Here is a 23,721-nt window from a genome sequence, read left to right on the forward strand (position 1 = left end):
GTTTGTGATTCCATGGCAAAAACAAGGGTACACTCATCTTCATTTTGGTGCAATCAGATTGGCACTAACCTTTCATGGAAGAAAGGGATTTCCTATAGCTTCTAGAATTTCACTTCTTGATTCTAGATTCTTAGAATACCAAAATGCAGTTATAGGAATTGTCCAAACCACTCTAAATGCAGGAACAGTTTTTGTAACCCTTTTTACCAATTTCAATATGTCTCTTAAGGATCCCCACCTTTGTGATGCTCTTAAAGTACAGGTTCAAATTATAGGAGCTTTCAGGTGCATGACACATTTGCTGCCGCACTTCATTATCAGCTTGCTTATAGACTCCAAAATCTTGCTTTTGTTATAGCAGTACCAGAACTAGCCCAATCCAATGATGCTCTACTGATTCAAGTTGATCCAGGGATGACACCTATGTGTACATTTATTCTAAGACAACTTAATAGGGAACAGATGACCTCTATCTTCCCAGAGTCATAGATTACAAAATATGAGATGCTTCATCAGGCAACTAAGCTAATCCAGTCAAATAAGCCTTTCTTTATTAGAAAAGCAAATGGTGAAGTGGAGACGAGATTCTTAACGGCCCCTCTAGAAAAGAAAGATGTAACAGTGTTCCCAACTCAAATTGCAATGCTCTAACCAGTTTCATATGTTGGTGAAGATGGACTTAAAATTAAAGCATTCCGTGAAGATGGAAAGCCTTGTTATGAAGGAAGATAACTTTCTGGCCACATATGGTGGAATGTTTGTAATTGTGATGATTGCTAAGAAGACGAAGCTTTTGAGGAGGACTATTCATGAAGAAAAAGAAATCTTCCCAGCAAAAACTCAAAGAAAGATATGAAGCAGGAGATCCAGAAGTTAGCCTCCTTGGGGAACCCTCTAGAAAGTTTGATTATTATGTTCTCTATCCTAGAACCAGAAAGCAAAATTTTCCCTATCCCTCTCCATGCAAAGAAAATCATGATCAAAACCAGAAACCTCCATTAATCCCATACTACCGGAAAGTCCTTCCCCAATTATCAAAATGTTAACCTCTTTCTGATGGCCAAGCCCATACATAAAAGCTCTTACCGTGTTACATGTTTGACCAAGCTTCATCCTCCTATACACAGAATTTTCCTCCACTAGAAAGCGTTGGCAATCCCCAAACCAACACCAAACATGTCTGGAAGATCAAAAATCATGTTGGCATTAATCCAGATGGAACCAAGAAACAAGTTTCCTTGGTAGAAGCGGCCTTAAACTGGCAAGCAGAATATGTTGTGGCTCAAAACCAAGTCCTTTCAAAGATTCTGGATGACCAACAGAAGATGGCTGAGGCAGTTACTCATACTTTTTCATCTTCAAATTCCCTTATTGAGGATTTAAAGAAGAAAATCAAGGCGGTTGAACAAGAGTTGGTAACCATTACTTCCACAGTTAAAGATTTGTCTGTCTCTTTTCCTCTTATTGGACAAAAAGAAAAAGAAAGAAAACAGTTGTTGCTACAACTTCAATCCATGGAAGGACCACAGAACGAAGCCATTCAAACTCTTCCGATTCTTGTTCATACGCCTTTTCAACCTCGCCAATCCTTATATAAAGACTTGTCTATACCTTCGACCTCTCCATTTTCCCCAATTTCTATCTACCAAAATCTTCAACCACTAGCCATAACATATCCTGACCGTAATCCTTTTAAACTAAGTGAAATTCTTCCGGCTATAACATATTCAATTCCACCTCAACCACAGCCCCATACTAAACCGCAAAATGAACCTTTTCCTATCAAGAAAGACAAAGAACCATTGTACCAACCCCCTAACCCAACTGTTGGTGCTTCTTCAAGACCCCTAGATATGAATATGTTGACTATAGATCCTGACCCCCCCCCCCCAAACCCAATTTCATCATTTCTCAAAACCCTCACCCTTGATGATTCAAGAGAACCTTTTGTGCTTCCTATAATTGAAGACTCTGAATTGGATTTGTCTGATCTTGCTCTCGAGGAAGTGTTTATGACAAATACAGAACCAAAGGTAGAAGAAGAAGATGATGTTTTCCGTCCTAAACAGCCTTCGCCTCCGCCACCACTTATCCCAAAATACCAAACAAGGTTGACTTACTCATCAACAATTGACTCCAAACATTTGTTTACTCTTAATAATGTTCCTCCTTCTAGATGGCATGAAGAATTTTTTAATATGTACTTGTGGTGCATAGCTGAACTTTAGGCCCCAAATGCCACTGTCTCCCAGATTATTGTCAAATTTGTTGCAAGGATTACAGGAAAATTAAGAGAATGGTGGATTAATTTAGGAGAATACAGGCAGCTTAATGCAATACACTGGAAGACTTTTTCACAATTGTCCATAATGAATTCCTTGGCTCTGCGACTCATTATACGGAAGTAGCACTAGAAGAATTTCTACAAATGAAATGCTGTTCATTTGAAAGAAAAGATTTGGAGAAACATTTTGATAGAGTGTCAATGAGATACTACTCTTTTAATGGTATGGATGATGTTAATTCCAAGCATACTTTCCTCAATTCCCTTCCAGAACCATTAGGAGATGAAACTCTCTGCATGATGAATCTCCAAAAAAATAACACTGCAGCAAGCTTCCTTGGAAAAAATTTCTCAGCACGTGCTTATTGCTTTGGAGAAACTTTGCAACCAAAGGAAATTTCTTTCAAAGATTGACAGGATTCATAGCAAACTCAAGGATAACTGTAAAATAAAAGATTTGCAGATTAAATGCTATGACAAGAATTTTACCTATCCAACTAAAAAAAGACCTCATTTCAAGAAATATTCCTGGAAGAAAAAGCATTATGCAACCCAAAAGAAGAAATCTTTCAGAAAAAAAAAAAATGGAAGTTCCTTAAAAGAAAGCAGTTCAAAGGAAAAACATTAAAAGTCTGTTTTGTATGCAGAAGACTGGGCCACTTTGCAAAAAACTATCCAAAAAAAAAAAAGGCAGCAAAACTTCTAGAACAAGCACAAATCCATGCAGATGATACTCCTTTTTCAGATGTAGAGTCACTCTTTTCACTAGATGATGCTTATTCCCCTCAAGCCTTGGCAGTTATGGCTTATTCTACTTCTGAGAAAATTCAGATCTAGATAGTGATGAAGACTCAAACCTAGAAATCCAATCCATGGAAAACCCCTTTTGCCTTTTAGATAACCAACTGGATTGTTGCACATTACCTCTACATGTGGTATTTACTCAATGAGTATTACCTATGTCTTCATTTGAACTAGAGTTTTACAGATATATTTTCCCTCTTGGAAATAAATATTTTCACAAATTCTGATTTGAAATTTTGAAAAATGATGCTCATGATGGTGAATGGATAAAGTATCCAAAAACAAAACACCCAATATTTGGTCATAAAATCACTTCAACATGTTTAGTAGCCAAGCTTAATTCCAAGAATGATATCCGGGCAGATGGAATCTTCCACCCAACAGAGATGCATTGGGTTACTAATTCAAATGGGACCCTCCATATACATTTGGATGTTTCTTGAGTATCCTGTTTCCATGCTCTCACAATGGCAGAGTCTCTTAATAAATGGATTTTCCCTGAAATAATACCAACCGATCTAGATGTTTGCAGACAACAATGGCCGCATGAAGATCATTGGGAAATGCCTAATCCCCTTATTAGATATGATGACCCTTACTATCATAACCAAGATCTAGATGATGATGTTGATGAAGAATGATTTCAAGGAATAGATGGATGGGACTAGACATCTTTTATACTTAAAAAAAAAAAAAAAAAGGCCCTAGAAACGTCTTCAGACGTAATCCCTTATCCTAAATAATAAATAAATTGCTATTAGTATGAAATTTGGTTTGTATGTTAAAAATTAATATATATATATATATATATAGGAGAGAGAGAGAGAGAGATGAAAAATTATTAGCATTAATTTAATGAAAAAAAATGTTAACATTTGGGGGTAATATGAAAGTGGATTTATTTATTATGTAAGGGTATATTGGAAAAGAAAAGTGATAGTATTTGTGTTTCTAATTTCTATTTTCTATTTTGATATATCGGGTTTGTTTGTTTGTTTAATATGGGGTGTGGTACTTCTGTAAGATAGTTGTCATGTCAATTTGTGTGTTGCTTTAGTTTTATATAATAAAATCCTTTCCTCTTTATGCAAAAAAAGAGTAAAGGATTTGAACTCACTTACTTACTTGCTCGGCAAGCCTTCTGTGGCTCTCTCTCTCTCTCTCTCTCTCTCTCTCTCTCTCTCGTGTGCTTTGTAAAGTTCTCTCCTGCTCATCTCAATTATCAAACACTTCCTCTCTCGCCGCCTCCCAAGGGTAACCAACTCTCTCTCTCTCTCTTTCTCTCTCTCATAGATACCACATAGTGACTCTTGTTATTATTTTTGGGATTCATTGATGGGTAAATCCTGATACACTTTACTACTTCTTGATGATTTGTAATAATAGTATTAGTATCAGTAGGCCGCTATTGAATTTATATTATTTTTTATCCAGATGGTTCATTTTCACATATAACTGTTGCTCATCTAAACTCTTGTAGAAATTGCTCTAGTGTGCCATCACTTGGACAACTTCCCTTTCTTAAAGACCTCTTCGTTATTGGGTTTGATGAAGTTGTTACCGTGGATGCTGACTTTTATGGTAATGGTTCTTTTACTATTATGCCATTTCAATCACTGAAAAAATTGAGATTTGAGGAAATGTTGAAGTGGGAGAAATGGTCTCCTTATTACAGAGAAGGCGAAGATGAAGGAGGAACTTTTTCGAGTCTCCAAGAGCTTTGTCTTGAAGAATGTCCAAAACTAAGTGAAAGCTTGCCCAAGCACCTTCCTTCTTTAACCATACTTGATATTAATGGATTGAATTTTTGGGTTTGAGTCTTCATCACTGTCTAGATCTGAATCTTCCTCGGAAGCAGAATAAGTCATAACTGCCAAAGCTTGAGGGGAATAATCATTCCTCTGTGACTGGCTTTTGTGGGGTCAACATCGTCATTCTTCTTAAAAGGTAAATGGATGAAAAATTTTAGATTTTTCCACAAAGGATTTGGGTTTTTAAGGAGGAATTCAGAGTGGTTGTTTGCACAACATTCATTGATAATTTGGAATCTCAAAGAGTCAAAGGGATCAATTGTGAATAGATGAGGAACTTGGGTCCAGGTGAGAAGGTGTTTTTTATGCAAAAGTCATTCTGAAGACCATCTAAGGCTAGGTATTTGATGAAGGAGGTCAAATCCTATAAGAAGGTCTCTGCTTGTAAGAGGGGATCCAAGAACTTGATGTTTAATGGTAAGGGTTGGGAAAATTCTGACGAGGATAGGCTTGCTTTTCAAGGTGATCAGAAATGTTTCTCCATTTGCTGCTCTGAACATCTGGTGATGGGGTAACCAAAATTCTCTAGGTAATATTTTAGGATGGAGAATTGTTACTGCTGCTCTTGTATCAAACAAGGCTATTATTGGAATAGGTCTGGCATAAGTATCAAGGAGAATATTTACTTGGGTTATGGGTGTGAGACTAGTAAGAGGGGCTATGATGGGCTGGGATGTATAAATGGGTTGGATTTCTGGGTCTGAGTCTTCATCACTGTCTAGATCTGAATCTTCCTCGGAAGTAGAATAAGCCATAACTGCTAAGGCTTGAGGGGAATAATCATCATCTAGTGAAAAAAGTGACTCTACATCTGAAAAGGAGTATCATCTGCATGGATTTGTGCTTATTCCAGGAGTTTTGCTGCCTTTTCTTTGTTTGGATAGTTTTTTGCAAAGTGGCCCGGTCTTCTGCATACAAAACAGACTTTTGAAGTTTTCCTTTTGAACTGCTTTCTTCTAAGGAACTTCCATTTTTTTTTTTTTCTGAAATATTTCTTCTTTTGGGTTGCATAATGCTTTTTCTTCCATGAATATTTCCATTTTCACGAAATGCCTTAATTTTAAGTCCATCTTCACCAACATATGAAACTGGTTGGAGCATTACAATTTGAGTTGGGAACACTATTACATCTTTCTTTTTTGGTTGAAAAGAACTTGAGTCGAACTAAATTGCTGGTTGGAAAAAGAGGCTGACATGTGGTGGCAACGAAGAAGGCTCAACTAGCTCCAATCAGGGAATAGAAACGTAAGTTTTTTTCATGCAAAAGCTTCTGCAAGGCATAAAAAGAATTCCATAAAGGGTATCATGGATGCAAATGAGGTGTGGCATGAAGATGATGGTAAGGTGGAGGAAGTGGTAGTGGAATATTATAAGGACTTTCACTACGAGTCAACCAACAGAGTTCTCAAAGATGATCCAAATAGTCCAGCCAAAGGTGACTACTTCTATGAACCAGTTACTTACCAGAGACTTCAATGCAGCAGAGGTCAAAGTGGCTTTAAAGCAAATGTACCCATTAAAGGCGTCAGGACCGAATGGCATGCCTCCCTTATTCTTCCAGCAATTTTGGATGACATGTGGTGAGGTGGTCACAACAACGGTATTGGATTTCCTTAACCATGGTATTTGTCTTCCTGATTTCAATAAAACTCGCATTGTTTTAATTCCTAAAGTTAAGATTCCAAAGAAGGTTACTGACTATAGGCTTATTAACTTGTGCAATGTAGTGTATAAGATTGCATCAAAAACCATTGCAAATAGGCTAAAGAAAATTCTACCTTCCATTATTAGTGATACCCAGAGTGCCTTTGTGCATGGTAGGTTAATTACTAATAATGTTCTTGTAACTTTTGAGACTATGCACCATATTAGTCAGAAAAAAGGGGGTAAGGTTGGGGAGATGGCTCTGAAACTTGATATAAGTAAGGCCTATGATAGGGTGGAATGGGTGTACCTTGATAAAATAATGGAAAAATTGGGCTTTGTGTAAAGTGGAGGAATCTTATTATGCAATGTGTCATAACTGTCACATACTCTATAAAGATTAATGGGAGTCCTAAAGGTAATATTGTCTCATCTAGGGGGATTTGTCAAGGAGACCCTTTATCACCTTATCTGTTTATTTTATGTGCAAAGGGACTCTTATCAATGATAAAAGCCACAGTGGCAAATGGTGTGAAGGAGGGAATTGCGGTTTGTCATAGTGGCCCAAAATTTTCATATCTCTTCTTTGCAAATGACAGCTTGATTTTTTGCAGGGCCTCTCTGGCGGATTGTGATGCTCTTCAAAGAATCTTGAAAGTTTATGAGCAAGCATCAGGCCAACAGTTAAACCGGGCCAAAACATCATTATTTTTTAGCAGCAACACACCAAATGTGACCCAAGAGTAGATAAAGCAAAGATTTGGAGCCCAAGTCATAAAGCAACACAAGAAATATTTAGGGGTGCCTTCATTGGTAGGGAGGAAAAAAAAAAGAAACACTTTCAATGAGATTAAGGAGAAGCTTAGTAAAAGTTGGCGGGTTGGATGGAAAAGATTTTGTTTAAGGTGGGTAAAGAGGTACTTATCAAGGTGGTTGCTCAAGCTATACCTACATACACCATGAGTTGCTTCAAATTGTCGAATGCACTATGTGATGAATTGACAAGCATGATAAGGAATTTTTGGTGGGGTCAAAAGGAAAAGGACAAGAAGATAGCATGGCTAAGTTGGGAGAAAATGTGTGTTCTAATTTGTCAACAGTAAATGTTTATGCCTATGAATTCAAAATGACTTATTAAATAGAAAGCATGACAGGTCACAGATCGAGGTAATCCAATCCAAGCATGGGAGAAAATGACAAGGCTTTTTTTTTCTTTTTCTTTTTTTTATGTGAAAAATGTTGGTATGGTGGGATCCCCTTGAGTAATCTTTGAAGGAGATGTGAAATTGGTCACGTCCTCATTAGTGTCCAAATAGCAAGTAGGTATCCTTATTTTTTGTATGGTATTGTTTCATTTTTTTAATACTAATTTTGTTTTTTGTAAGTTTTATATTATAAAAAAAATACAACAGAACTCTTTGGCTCACAATATTGGCTGGTGAGTTTCTCTTTGTGTGTAGAAGGGTCTTGTTTTCATCTCTACCATTCTTAGTCTTGGCCTATCAAAGAAGGCTAGAGATGGTTATAACTTATAAGCCTTTCCCTTGTTTTTTTGTCTCAATAAATGTTTTCTTATTATGTTTTCTTATTAAGCAAACAATAACAAACAAACAAACAAACAAAACCATATTAAAAAAAAAAAAAAAAAAAAAAAAGTTTTTTTGTCTCAATAAATGTTTTCTTATTATGTTTTCTTATTAAGCAAACAATAACAAACAAACAAACAAACAAAACCATATTAAAAAAAAAAAAAAAAAAAAAAACTTTGGTCTTTTGCCCTTTGGGCATAACCAATACTTCACAAACATTGTTGGCTACATTTTTGTTCTCCTGTGTCGTGTGGGGGTAAGTAATCTTGACTAAAGTAACCCATATAAGGAATTGATCAGGTTTAAAATTTTGATGGGGAGTGGTAAAAAATAATGCTTCAAATGATAGTATCAAAATAATGATGAATTGATTATTTATTGTAGGGACTTAATTTGGATTGGACCCAGAGTATGAATGGGTTTTCAGCCCAACAAGCCCAAACAATAAATTTTTAGAGCATGGGTTCAAGAACTAGTACCGTTTGACAGGAAATGTTATCCTCATCAAGTAACAAGGGATATTTTAGGTTGATTGAATGAGAAAAACTCTCCTCGGCTAGGTTTCAGTCCCTCATTTTCTTTCTTTTTTCTCTCCCTTCTTTTTTTGGAATCCCCCCTTCTTATATCATCTGTTTCTATGTTATATACTCCGTTCTACCCTCCATTTCCATCGTACACGTGTAGTTCTTATCTTGGGAGCTCCTTTCTGTCCCGTCCAGCACCTACCGGAGCTTTTGCTCAGTGGCCATAAAGCTGCTTAGGCACTGTTCAGGTATCACCTCCACATTAATGCGGCAAGAGGGTTAGCTGGAAAGCATTTAATGTGGAGGTGATGGCCTTGGAAGATATTTGCTACCTTCCCCGACTCCTCCTTAGGTTTATACCCAATTTCCAGTTCAGATACAACTTTGCGGAGTCTCCTGAATAAAATGAAAGTTACATTCACCTCGGACTTTGGTGTCCTCGGACGTGCGTTATGCCGCCATATACAATATCCACCCCTTTCTCCCATATTATCCCTTTAATAATAATAAAATTTTTTAAGCTATCCTTGGATAACTAAACATCCTCGGATTGGGCCGTTGGGCCCCGAGCCCACTTTTGAGGATTCCCATATCTTTTTAACTAACAGGCCCCACAATCTTTTTAACTAACAGGCCCCACATTTATTATTTGCTACTGAATGCAGATAAGAATGACTCATTTGTTTGAGAATCCACATGAGAATAACTAACAATACTTCTAAATCACATAATTCTTTACATATAGTGAGCATAAGTAAAGAACTCTTGCTATATTTAAAAAAATAATAATAATGAGGGAGAATTTGTCAAAATAAAAGATTGGTCACTTAACAATTACATTCTCACAAGTGTGTGTGTTTGTGATTGCTTATTTTTAATATTGACTCATCTTGTTTAAAATAGTTATTGCGTAAAAGTAATAAGTGTGAATAGAAAAAAAAAAAAATGAGGTTTGACTGTATGATTTAGCCTCATTTTAAAATCAAGATATGAAAGGTCTAATAACCTTAATTTCCTTGACTAGGCTTCCTTATTTATGATATGTATGTATAGAGCTATAATATAAATACAAAATATTTTGTTCAGTCCATAATGTTCATGGTTTTCATGGGTGCAATGAGACTTCTTATATTGTTTTTGCTCCAGTGTTACATAGTTTCTCATAACTTATGTATTAATTAGAGCCTTCACTCTGATTTGGTAAGTGGTAACCAGTGATCCTACAACTCAGCAGGTGTATGTGTATTTACGACCATGTTAAATTGTTAGTTGCTAGTTCTATAGCAAATGATTTTGAGCACTCATAGGAATGAAAAATACCTACAAACTTTATTCATTAGCCCTAATTTAGTAGGGTTTTTTTAGAGGCATTTTTGTATGTGTATTTATAACCATGTTAAATTGTTAATTGCTAGTTCTATAGCAAATGATTTTGAGCACTCATAGGAATGAAAAATGCCTACAAACTTAAGTCATTAGCCCTAATTTGGTAGGTTTTTTTTAGAGGCATTTTTGCTTTTAAAGTACTTTCCAAATAGTTTCTCACAATAATTGAAATTTTCATATTTTTACAACCCAATAAGTTTTTGAAAACAATTAAATTGTTAAATTTTAGAAAGTACAGTTGTACCTAGAAACAAGTAAGGTCTAACCGTAAGAATAAGCCTAGAAACAAGTAAGGTTTAACTGTAAGAATAAGCCTCACTTTTAAATCAATATATGAAAAAGCTAATAACCCTAATTTCCTTGATTAGACTTCCTTATATATGATGTGCGTATATATAGATACAAAATATCTTGGTGAGTCCATATTTGTCATATATTTGATGGGTGCAATAAGACTTCTTATTCTAGATTGTGTGACACCTACATTTTTGCTCCATTGTTACATAGCTTCTCATAGCTCATGTGTCACTGCCTTCACTTTGATTAATTTGTTAGGGATCTGACAACCCAATCGCTATGCGTGTGACAATTTTAATTTGTTGATGGTTAGAAAGTATATAGTTGTTCATGGAATCAAGTGAGGTTTAACAGTATGATTAAGCCTCAATTTTAAACCAAGATATGGAAAATTAATAACCCTAATTTCCCACTACTTCCTTATTTATGATGCGTATATATAAACAACATTTTGTTCTATACTTGTCATATATTTGATGGGTGCAATGAGATTTCTGATAGCTTATAGATAATGTGACACCCAAATTTTTGCTCAACTGTTACATAGCTTCTAATTATTGCTCAAGTATCAATGCATTCACTTTGATTTGGTAACAAAGGGATATGACAACCCAACTGATGTACGTGTATGGCATATTAATTGCTGGATTTAGCAAATAATTAAGAGCACTGATGCAACAATACCTACATATTTAGTAAATAGGCCTTATTTGGTAGGGTTTCTGCAAATATGTTTCAGTTTTTTATAAAGTATATGTTACTTGCGTATCATTAACTACATTAAAGCATAATGATTTTTTGTTAATTTCATAAAATAATCTGCACTTTCTAAATAGTTTCTTAGAATAATCGCTGGATTTAGAAATTATTAAGAGCAATTGTTGCAACAATACCTACCAATTTAGTAAATAGGCCTAATTTGGTAGGGTTTTCAGCAAATATATATGTTTCAGTTTTTAGAAATTATAAGTTACTTGCATATCATTAACTACATTAAAGCATGATGATTTGTTGCTAAATTTCATAAAATAACATGCACTTTCCAAATAGTTTCTTAGAACATACAATTGAAATTTCTATTATTTTAGAAGGTAGCAATTTTCCCAAATTGAATCTTAAATTCAAATAATAGGTTCATGAAATATCCTTTTGTTAGTCAATTAAAGAACAAAATTTGCACTATGTTCACACACCACCACACACTCTTGGTGATATAGTCATTCTACAAATATAAGTGCTTGTAAAGTATGGAGGATAAGAGTTGGGGTTCAGTTTTCAAGAGGGGGCTTCACACACATATATACTTAGATTAAGTTAAACTAAAATTTCTATCTTGTAAAAAAAAAAAAAAAAAAAAAAACTATGTTCACACAAGAAACTTATTACTGATGGGTTTCAATTAACTCAACTGGTAAAATTTCTTGTCATCAAATAAGAGATATGAAATTTGTTCCCGTTTACACTAATAATCTAATTGATGTCTTAGTACGCCATAGGACGACACTATTTCTAAAAAAACAAACTCATGACTGTATTAGTATCATGGAATAGAACATAGGTTTCAACTTTAGACAACATGGTAATGTGCTCCGCATTACAAGTTACTTCAATTCATGGTTATTCCTCATGTGCACTGTCCTTTGTCACGTCATGAGGCATTTTTTTTCCCTCAATTCGTACCCCAAAGAATCAACCATAGGACGAAAACAAATAGCCCCGTCAACACAGTCATCATCATTGCCGCCTAAGATTTAGCCCTTTAGTTTCTAGGAAATATTCAATAGCTTTAGTTTGCCGTCTCTCTCAAGCTGCAGAAAAATGCAGTCTCTACCGTGAACAAGAGCTAATGTTAAAAAAAAAATTAGGCATCAACTTTGACCTAACACCATTCAGATATAGAAAACCTAACCTATGTTTCCATGGGACATGCTTAGTCCACTCCTACTCATCTTATAAATAATTTATTAGTCATCAATTTATTTATTTATAGTTCACCGACATAAGGAACAAAAATTAGTTTTATGTTTAGTTAAAGTCTTTGCCTTTTTATTTCATATATTATATAGTATTATATAAGTTCCATTACCACTTATCCCGTACCTTGAAAATCAATTACTTGTGGAATGGTTAACCGTTAATCCCATGCCCATTGCACCCCACTTACCAATATTAGGAAAACAGTATTTAAGCCGTTATGTTCTTCCATCCCAAATTGTTCGTCATCTATTCCATTTTAAAATGTCTCAAAATTAAGCCATTTTTTTTCTAAAATTAATAAGTAAAATTTCTATCTTACCATTTACTTTATTTAAAAATTTAATGCCTTATTTTCTATAGATAAAATTCATAAGAATAATTTTGGAAATTTGTACCTTTTTACCTAATAATACCAATTTTTTTTAGATGGAGATAATATCATTTAGGACTTACTTGTAGAATGGTTCATACTTCATTCCATGCCAGTTGCACATCATTTATTAATATTAGAAAACAATATGCATAATCATGATATAATATTTGACAATTATTTCGATAGCATGTTGTGATTAATGTAAAACAATTATCGCTACACCACACACCAAATGCGACATAGACATGACAGCTCCTGTCAAAATACAAGCCATTCAAATCAGCCTCAAAAGGTTGTACTCAACAGTATTCACCTGTTGATCTTGTATTTCATTTATATGAATGCAACATAGACACGACACGTATCCAACAGTATTCACCTATTGATCTTGTATCTCATTCATATGAATGCGACATAGGCATAAAACATGCCCAACAATATTTACCTGTTGGTCACGTATACCGTTTAGTGTATAGGATCACAAAAATGAAAGCCATGTTGCAAAGTAAAAAGGAGGGTTAGTGGTATATATGTCACCGTCATTCTTAAGAAAACAACCGGTGAGTGAGCCATCATAGTCACACGTACTCCCACCACCAAATCAAGCCGTCACAAGACAATATCCACCGTCCGATCCCCCCCACCACATCCCTCCAAATCCCATAGGCCCCACAATCACATGCTCACATCAGCACTAGCAAGCCTCTAAAGCCAATAACTTTCTGACACCACGATTTCCACCACTATAAAAATTTGGAAAGACCGACCGCAAAAGGCAGAGGAAAAAACAAAAAGAACAAACACGTTAAAGGCCAATAAACAAATAGAACCCCCAAACCGAACCGGCAGAACCCTCTAGATTCTCCGGTCCGAACCGGCTCGTTCCATTCCTAAAACCGAATATTTGATGAGCGAAGAATTCACGCTTTCCTATACCTGAAAACGAAATTCCTTTCCCCCGACCATCAAATTTCTCAAGTATTTTATTAATATATAATTAATTAATTTCCTTTTCCCAATAGTAAAACTACACTTTCATGTTTTTTTTTTTTTAAATTAATTAATAAATAAAATTCATATTTTACTCTTTATTTTAAAAGATAATGCTACACAAATTGCATTAAATTAATGAAAAATGATTTTAAAATTTTGTACATTTTTAACACAAACAATGTATTAAATAAAATTTAGACTTTTTTTTATAAATAAAAATTATTCAAATTAACTTAATTGATAAAATTCTTCATTTTTAAATAAAAGATCTCAAATTTAATCTCCACTTATACTAAAAATAAATTAATATCTTAACTTAATGATAATAAATAATTATTATAAACAAACGTCTAATTTTTTTTTTTTTTTTTGAGTATATGACTATTAAACGAGTGTAACATCAATTGTATGTCACTGTATACGATTCCCCCATTCCAAACGTACGAATTTCTTAAGAATGGTCCACAATGTTGACAAAAAGTTTTAAACACAAAATCTAACAGAAATCACGAAGTTCTTAAACCAGCTCCTTCCGATTATATTTGGATTTTCTAAACATACCAAGAATATGGACAGAGAGAGAGAGTATTATTATATATTTTATTTTTTGGGTTAAAGGGAGAGTATTGTTTAAAACACATTTATTTTACTTCCAAAATTTACTCTTCTCATCTCACCCCCACTAAACACTCGATCCATTTCCCTATCTACCGGAAATTCTAAATCCGCGGGATTTTGCTTTTCCTTTTTCTCTTTTCAATTTCTCTTCACTGTCACTCGCTCATTCACCAAACTATATATCTCCGGTTTGTTTCATTTTCTGATCAGTGATCACCTAAACCTAACGGCTCCGATTGGCCGACCATTCCCAGACTTGAAAACAAGAAATCTATGTGCGGTGGCGATAATTGGATTTTCCGGTGTTCTCGCAGTCGCTGGATGTGTATAATCGAACGGTGGAGAACATAAATGCGTGGTATCGGGTATATATTAGGGTTTCAGAGCCTATTTCTGGTTTTCATCGCGGCGATCGGGTTTCTAATCCGGCGAAAATGGCGGCTCTCGGTGGCCAGAAAAGCCGAGATCAAGCGGCTTTTGGTGCTCGCAGCAGAAGAAGCCGCTAGAGCCGAGCTGGAAGCCTCGACTGGCTACGGCTACGGCTACAGCTACAGCTACAGCCACAGCCCCGCCGACTTAGTCGCCGCGCCGGCGCCGGCAGCTCCGATTTCCACGAGTTATCAGTGCGCCGTTTGTTACTCTCCGACTACTACTCGGTGTGCTCGATGCAAGGCCGTTAGATACTGGTACAGCTTTTTACTTTATTTTTTTTGTGGCCAAATTTAGAAATTTTGACTAACTTGCTAATTTGGTTTTATAATTGTTTAATTTGGGGGTATTGTATTTTGTGAATTGAAATTCGAGAGGCATTGTTAGTTATAGCCTATTAGATTCTAAATTGTGCTCAAATTCCTGCTAGCAATTTTTGTTTTCATGGATACAACAATAAGATTTATATGCTATGGCGTCCGTTTCATGATGATTGATTCGAACCAGGCCCCTTATTCAACATAAGAGACCTTATCAGCCACTAAATGATTCCTGATAGTAAATTAGACTACGGTATTTTTATTGGTAAGTTACACATGCACCTAACGGGTTTTGAACCCACGACCTCAGCTTCTGCCTAGCCACTTGTAAGGGGAAGGAGGTGTTAGTTGAGATAGAGGTCCTTGGAAAGCTATATGGAAAGCAAAGGCCCCTAGGCGAGTTTCCTTTTTTGTTTGGTGTGTAGCTTGGAATAAGATCCTAACGGGTGATAACCTGAGATTGAGGAGATTGGTTTTTGTGGACTGGTGTATTATGTGCCAACATTGTGGAGAGACGGTAGACCACTTACTTCTTCATTGTGAGATGGCTTATCGGTTATGGAGCTTTGTCTTTATAACTTTTGGCCTGTCTTGGGTTGTACCTAGATCGATCCCAGATTTGCTTTTTGGCTGGTGGAATCGGTTGGGGAAGTACTCGTCTCAGATTTGGAAGGAACGGAATCGGCGGACTTTTGAGGATTTGGATAGTTCCGGTGATCAGATGCTTGCTTCTTTTATTGGGACTCTTTTTTATTGGTCTTGGGCATGGGGACTCACGACTAGTGATTCCCTCTCTTCTTTCCTTAGCTCTCTCTCTTTGTAATTAATCTGTTGATTGGTTTTCTTTTTTGTTTTTTCTCTGTTTTCTCCTTGTTTTTTCTAGGTTTGCTCTATGTTCTTCATGCATAGAGTAGGCATTCGTATATATAACATTCTTACTTATCAAAAAAAAAAAAGTTAAAGAGTGATGTTATGTTTCGAGTTAGTGACATAAAGATTTGAATTTTGTAGTTCCGGGAAATGCCAGATATTACACTGGCGACAAGGTCACAAGGATGAATGTCGTCCTCCTAGTGTTGCTGATCGTGATGGAATCGATGGCGGTGGTCTTGAGAGTGAAGGCAGGCAGCATGCGAATCCAATCAAAACTTTGCCTGAGGAACCTGCACTGTACGATTCTGGGTGCTCTAGCAAATCTCCATCTGAGAAGGTTGATGGTGTTAAAGTGGAGTTTGTTCAAGATGGTAAAGGGACTGATACATTTTCCGAAGCATCTGGTGACTCATTTTCTGGATTTTCTGGTTCCACCACCAGCGATGAAGTATATGATGATGCTTCTGTGGGTGAAAGTTCGAATGAGTCCGGGGGATCGGATGTAAATGTTTCTGTTGATAATCCCTTCGATGTGCTTGAGACCACTAGTGTTGACAACATGATCCAAATCAAGAAGTTATCTCCAAAGTTTGCTAGTTTAGTCGATTCTGTAGGTGTTCATAGTAAATCAAGTAAACTAGATAAGATCAAACCTGATCGTAGTGAAGGAGAGAGTCAGAGTGTGTCAACTAGTAGTTCAGGTTTGGGGAATAGTCACTCACAAGGGGGTTCAAATGCTGAAAATTGTGCTGTTTCTTCTGATTTTTGGGGTAGAAGTCTTGACTCCATTGGGTCAACAAGTGATTCCCCAGATACTTCTGCCCTGTCCAATTCTAATGGAGCCAGCAAGAGCAAATTATCTGATTCTGGATCTGCCTTACATTTTTCATTCAATTTTTCTGAAAGCACTTCTCCTTTGCATTCACAAGGTGCTGAGATAAAAGGCACTGTATCAGATGATGCTCTTAAAGGTGCTTCGAGGATTCCTAAGCGTGTTGACAGAGCAGCTTTATCAGAAAACATTAGTGTTCATTCTCCAAAGGGCCAGAACTCTGTATCCTTGAACAGTGAAGGGTCTAGTCGTACAGATAATGGCACTAGCAGTGATTCACATACATTGAAGTCCAGAGAAGTTAAGTCTATGTCATCATACTCTTCGTATGTTCATCGATCTCCAAGTAATCCAAGGGATTCAATGCGTACAGGTGATGCAAATTCCAGTAACGTGCCATCCTCAATCTCTGCAAGGTCAAAGCATGTTGTTAATGACCTTGTCAATAATTCACACCTTTCGAAGTCTAGAGAAGTTGGATCTTTATCATCTAGTGCTTTTGATGCTCGTTTAGCTTCTCGTTCTGAAGGGCATTCAGTTCCAGTTAAATATGGAAAGGTTGATGGTGTTCAGGCTAGTGCTTCTATACCCTCCCAGGTTACAAATTCTTCTCCTAATTCTAGGAGTGGCTTGAAATCATCTGTGCAGAAGGTAGTTCATCAGTTCAGAGGATCTAAATTGTCGAACCACTATCCATTAAGGGATGAATGTGAGGTTACTAAGAGATACTCTGACAAGGTTTTGCTTCAACTTGTGTTCTTTGCATCTATAGAATTTAACTCTGGAATGCAATAGAATTTCTTTTTTGACTATGTGTTTGTTTTTTCAGGAGCTCTTTCCATATAAATTGTTTGTCAAGCTCTATCATTGCAACAAGGTGGAGTTGAGCCCTTGTGGCCTTATTAATTGTGGAAACAGGTAATGTAGAATGGTTATTTTTTATAGGAAGCATGTATTAGTTTTATGTTTCTGTTAAGTTCTTCATGAAATCTTGTTACTGTTTGCTCTCAACTTCTTTAATAGCATGATACTGGAAATACAGCAGTTTTTTATGATTGATTTAAATACATTGTTTTATCTTCTCTTGGTCCATAATGTATTATTGTTGTCAATTTGTATGCCCTAATGTGTTGTTACACACGCACACGAGCGCGCACACACACATTATCATGTTATGTATATTTGTAAAATTGTAATGCTCAATGACAGCCATTTATCTTCCAACCATATATGGTGAATTTATATATATATGTGTGTGTGTGTGTGTGTGTGTTATGCCATTTATTCTGATGGCATCATTATCTTAACCTTTGAATGTGCTATATTTTTATTTATGTATCTCACATGTTAAGAACTTTTGCCGATACATTATTGATGACATTACAATAGCACTTGTTATCATGCCTTCATAGATTCGAAGAAATATTCACCTAGACAGCACGTTGATTTCATTAGTCAATGTGTAAGGCGTGATCATAGTATTGCTAAATTGCTCTGGTTCAATGCATGCGTGTTTTTTTCCATGTGCACATAGAGATACACTACTTTTTGATGGATACTGCTTTTGTAATGGTCTATATGCAGGCATGCCTATGTGTTCTTGTTTCAACGCTTGAGGCATATGCCTGTGTTTAAGCATCTTATAAATTTGCTATGTGGTGTGGTGAGATATCAATTGAATTGCAACTTGTTTTATGTTTTACTTCTCTCAATTCATTTTAATTTTGTGCAATGAGATTATGTTATTGTGTGGAGAGGAGTTATGCTATTTATCCATCATCCATAGCTGAATATGGAGTACATTTTTCAGATGTTGAAATCTTGACCTTCTGCTCTTATGTTTTTGTTTGAATTACCTTTTCTACAAGGAATTTTCTTATGCTGCTTTAACATATAATCATAATTCTTATTCTCCCCTTTTTCCTTGCAGCTGTTATGCTAATGCAGTGCTCCAGTGCTTAGCTTTCACTCCTCCTTTGCATGCTTATTTTCTGCAAGGGCTTCATTCGAAAGCATGTATGTTTATGATCATGGTCTCTATCATATATCCATTAAATTTTTTAGAATTTATATATTATCCTTGGTAGCTTTTGTATAAAATGAAGATAATTCATTTATTTATTTTAAATTCTTTCTATTTCAGGTGGAAAGAAAGAATGGTGTTTCACCTGTGAGTTGGAAAGTTTAGTATTGAAGGCAAAAGAAGGGAGCTCTCCACTATCTCCTATTAAGATACTTTCACAACTGCAAAATATTGGAAGTCAGCTTGGTAATGGGAGAGAAGAGGATGCACATGAGTTCCTACGGTGTGCTTTCTAAATTCTGGCTTTCATAAAGTAGTTTATGCCTTGCTGTGTTTCTACAGATCAGCTGTCAAAGAGTAATGTATGGGTTAACTGACAATTTAAAATAACAGGTATGCTATTGATACAATGCAATCTGTCTGCCTTAAGGAAGCTGGGGTAAAGGCATCAGGCTCTTTGGAAGAAGAAACCACTTTAATGGGCCTTACATTTGGAGGCTACCTCCGTTCGAAGGTATATTGATGCTATTCAAAATGCTAGTTGTCCAATGAATGCACTGTATTTCTATCTTTTAATTGGAGCATTTTTAACTTTTTAAAATCCATTCTAATTGGCAACCTGTGATAACATTTCTTCTGGGATGTCAGTAATGCATATAAATTCGATACTGTTGTCTGCAGATTAAATGTACAAAGTGCCAAGGCAAGTCTGAGCGCCACGAAAGGATGATGGACCTTACTGTTGAGATTGAAGGAGATATAGGAACCCTGGAAGAGGCCCTTAAACAATTTACGGCTACCGAGACTTTGGATGGTGAAAACAAGTACCAGTGTAGCAGGTTGGATTACTGTGTTTTATAAAGCTCTTGAGAGCATATTTTGGTGTAATAATCTGGAATTCTTTTGCTGCAGCAGTAGTTGATTGATATTTTTTAACCTAAATGCTCTAGCTCAATTAGGTTTTAACAAGTGAGCCTTTTGGCAATACATTGGAGAGTGTGTCATCCTATGCTTCAGTGACACTAAAAACGCAAAACTAATCAATCAGTTTTCCTTTTCACAAAATCAAGTCTGGTTGATGTGTGGATTTTGAGGTTGAGCCTTTTAAGTAATCTGGTATCAGTCATTTATTAAATTCTGCCATATGAGCCTTAAACTGTAAAAAACTTTTTAAAATCTTACTTATGGTACAAGTTTTCTCTTTTAGTATGGTTGTATCATACAAGGATTTCCATTGCATATTCTTGTAACAAATATCTATATTTTATGTTTACTTTCGTTTCTCTATATATATGGCAATGGTTGACTTCAACAGAATTTGTGCACTGAAAGTCTGAAACTGTAACTATTGTTCTGAAGTAGATCTGTTTGACCACAGTCTGAACAATCAGAAAGAAGTAGACATAAATCTCACGGGGTGATTGATAGATAGTGGGTGATCAGGCGTGTTCTAGAGATCAGCGTTTAGCCATTGGTTTGGGGAAGCACTATTTGTCATTTTAATAAGTGACAGACATAGATTGATTTATTTTAATTTTAACATGTTAAACTTATTTTTTTCTTTTCCATGATATTCTTTTTTGAAAGGGTTGGTTGGAGAGGGGTGCAGGTGAGCTTGTATGTGAAATTTATGACCCATTTTTTAATTTACATGACATCATATTTTCTTGTATTGGCTTATGATGAAGCAATATCATTTCTTACCTGCCTTTGGATTTTTATTTTTATTTTATTTATTGTCTATACTTAGTAGTTTCCTTTATGCAATTTCTCTGTTTTCCTTGGAAGCATTAACTTAACAAGCGGTGGTACACTTTTTGTAATAATATACAATTATTTTTTAATCAGATGTAAATCTTATGAGAGGGCCAAAAAGAAACTGACAATAATGGAGGCTCCAAATGTTCTTACAATAGCACTAAAGCGATTTCAGGTATTCTTTTGACATTTTCATCAAGGATGTTATTTTGCTTTATGGTGTTATAAGTTCATATTATATTACTTACAAATGTTGGTATTACAGTCAGGTAAATTTGGGAAACTCAATAAGCCAATTCGGTTTCCAGAGATCCTGGACTTGGCACCATTTTGTAGTGGAACCAGTGATAAGTCACCTATATATAGGCTTTATGGAGTGGTGGTACACTTGGACATCATGAATGCATCTTTCTCGGGTCATTATGTTTGCTATGTTAAGAACAGCCAAAATAAGTGGTTCAAGATTGATGACAGCTCTGTAAGTTTTCAAATTTGATACTGCACTTTTTAAGCCAGTTTCATATGCCAAATTCACACTTTTATCTCGACTTATGCATTGGATGTGTTGAATTTTACTTGAGGTTTCCTGACTCCTCTCCTCCAATGGAGAGTTCTTTTTTTGACATTTAATTGTTTTTAGGCAAGCTTTTTAGTTCAAGGCACCTTTAATCTTCATCTTACTTTGATTCTTCTTCTTCTTATTATTATTATTTAAGTATTGTTGTTTTTGGGTGAGGGTGACTATGGAGCTACACTCCATTGTTTGTGATTTCTAGACTGATGTTCTACTGTGATTTGTTGGTGATAAAGTTGTGTTTTACCTGCATTTGTGAAGATTGAAGGAAAATTAGAAAACTTGTTAGAGAAAATGTAGTGTATTTTATGAATTGGATATGTATGAAGGATCTTTTTGGTGTTTTGGATCTTTGAGTCAATGTTTGGACCCTTGTAGAAACTACAAAGTGCAATAATGGGCCTGCATCTAGTGTTTTATATCCTCTTGTTTTCTTATTTTATATATACTTTGTCCTACTGAAACATTGAATTACAAAATTTTAATCATTGTGCTGGTCATGGGTAGGTAACCGCTGTTGAACTTGAAAGGGTCTTGACAAAAGGGGCATACCTGCTGCTATATGCCAGGTAATAGATCTCAGGAGCTGAACTCTCTTTCTCTCTCTCTCTGAGTATTAAATTAAGATTTCCATAGTTTATTGCATGGGTATTTGACTAATTAACTACCTTACAGGTGCTCACCAAGGGCCCCACGGTTGATAAGGAACAGAATATTATCTTCAGATGCCAAAATTAAAGTCATACCATCCTGGTTCAATGGGAAGAATACATCCATACCAAGGTCCCTGTCCACACATCCAAGTGTTGCCCCAAATTTTCCTGGTTCAAATTCTCGAGATGGTTCCACCAGCTTTGTATCTTTCTGCACAAGGTATTGCCAGTTACAAAGGATACTAGAAGAGGACTCATCAAGTGACAATTCATCCCTCCTCAGCCAAAACTCTGATGAAGGTTCCTGCAGCACTGATAGCACCCGCGATTCTGCCAGCACTGATGACTTTCCTGACTGCATATTTGGTGATTCAGGACATGGTTGGAACAGCCCTTTAAGGAACCCTTCTGACTCTGATACGTGTTCTTCCTCTTCCTCTTCCTGTTCTTCACCCTTGTGCTCAAAGCATTCTTCCAATTCATATTCAGAGCGGAATGCTTCAGGTTTCCCTGAAACAAGTGCTTCTCAAACTGATTGTGCAAATTCAGCAATGGAAGGTAATGGTTTTCGGGACAGACCACCCAGTGGTAGTAGCAGGCTGGTGGATTTGGGAGGCCAGAAAGGTGTTAAGTTTTTGCATTCTGACTCGGCTAGACATTGTAGAAAGTTAGTGAATAGTAGTAGTTGTAGGGAGACTGACTCAGAGAGATTAGGATTAAACGCCTACCACGATGTACAGTCTGGCATATCTTTTAGAAAATCGGCAAGTGAACGAAGAGATTAGATATTCAGTTATAATACATCAAGTTAATGAGTGGAAGTAAGAGTTTAGAGGGGGTCTGCATGTAATATACGCCTATAGCTGGCTCTTTATAATGAATCAGCGATGGCCATTTTTGTTACGCAGTATCCCTCATCAAACTAGTCGGTGGTTGGCTCAAGAAAAATATGAAGCCTTCTCAGGAGAGTAAAAGGTAGTATCAAAGGGATGGATCACCAAGCTAATTTGAAGCTTGATGCTGTTCTTGGTTGAGGCCAAACCTGTATGGCCGTTCTAGTGGAATGTTCTAGTCCCAGTTGACCACCATCGTCTTAAATATGTTTATCATGTACCAAACAGGGGTAAAACAACCTTCTATTTTTGGTCGTAAATAATAATATATACCACTTTAAAGTTTACATGGTTGATGGTTCAAGCAATTTCATGGATGTGGCAAGAGGCCACAGCAACTTTGCCTTCCCAAATTATGTGTGTTTTTATTTACTTGTATTGGGCCGTTGATGGTACCGATGGGTGCTTTTCTATTGTGAACCCAACGAACCCAAGTTTCCCTTTGAAATGTCTGGTGTGTTCATGCAAAGAGAAGCAATTTATTACTCTCGTGAGGAGCACATGAACCTTCAAATGAACTTTTTAATAATAATATCAAAAACTTAAAACAGTGCAGGTAAGGAATTAGTTGAAACTTGAAAGAAGTAGGAGCTACAAAATTGTTTATGACTTAAAATTGGAGCTGGGGAAAGAATTTGCTTTGCTGCTTGACAACTTGATTAACAAAATGAAACGCTGCAAATAAGATCATCTCTAGCTCACTTTTGTTCAAACTGGCCCATTTAACATAAGGTTGGTTTTTGTACATTGGGTCAATTTGGGCTTTTTATTTGTTATTTTTTGGAGAAACAAACGAAAAAGTGTGAAGAAGTGCCAGAGGCAAGAGACTCTTTAACTGGACTTGTTCACGAATGTAAATGGATCTGAAAATTCTTAAAACACTCATAGGCCCTGTTTGGTGAGTGAGTTCTAACTCACATTTTTATATTTTAAATAACATTACACATATTTTTATAAACTTTTTCACTCACACAAATATCAAAAATACTTAAACAGTATAACTCAAACATGCCACTGGGGGCATGTTTAATCAATTTTGGATCATCGTAGTTTTCTATGACTGATC

At 36.0% G+C, this 23,721-nt stretch overlaps 1 protein-coding gene across 1 annotated transcript; it reads left to right on the forward strand.

Moving 5' to 3' along the window:
* The first annotated feature begins 14,191 nt into the window (after positions 1–14,191).
* LOC112004904 (ubiquitin carboxyl-terminal hydrolase 16) lies at positions 14,192–22,942 on the forward strand. Its single transcript, XM_024037147.2, has 11 exons — positions 14,192–14,986; positions 16,061–17,492; positions 17,584–17,672; positions 18,685–18,770; positions 18,898–19,060; positions 19,171–19,291; positions 19,459–19,616; positions 20,626–20,710; positions 20,801–21,013; positions 21,617–21,678; positions 21,785–22,942. Exons 1-11 carry the CDS (start codon positions 14,652–14,654, stop codon positions 22,545–22,547), a joined length of 3,507 nt encoding a protein of 1,168 aa, XP_023892915.2. The 5' UTR covers positions 14,192–14,651; the 3' UTR covers positions 22,548–22,942.
* The last annotated feature ends 779 nt before the right edge of the window (positions 22,943–23,721 follow it).

Source organism: Quercus suber, unplaced genomic scaffold (assembly GCF_002906115.3).
Source record: "Quercus suber isolate HL8 unplaced genomic scaffold, Cork oak 2.0 scaffold_172, whole genome shotgun sequence".
NCBI lineage: Eukaryota > Viridiplantae > Streptophyta > Magnoliopsida > Fagales > Fagaceae > Quercus > Quercus suber.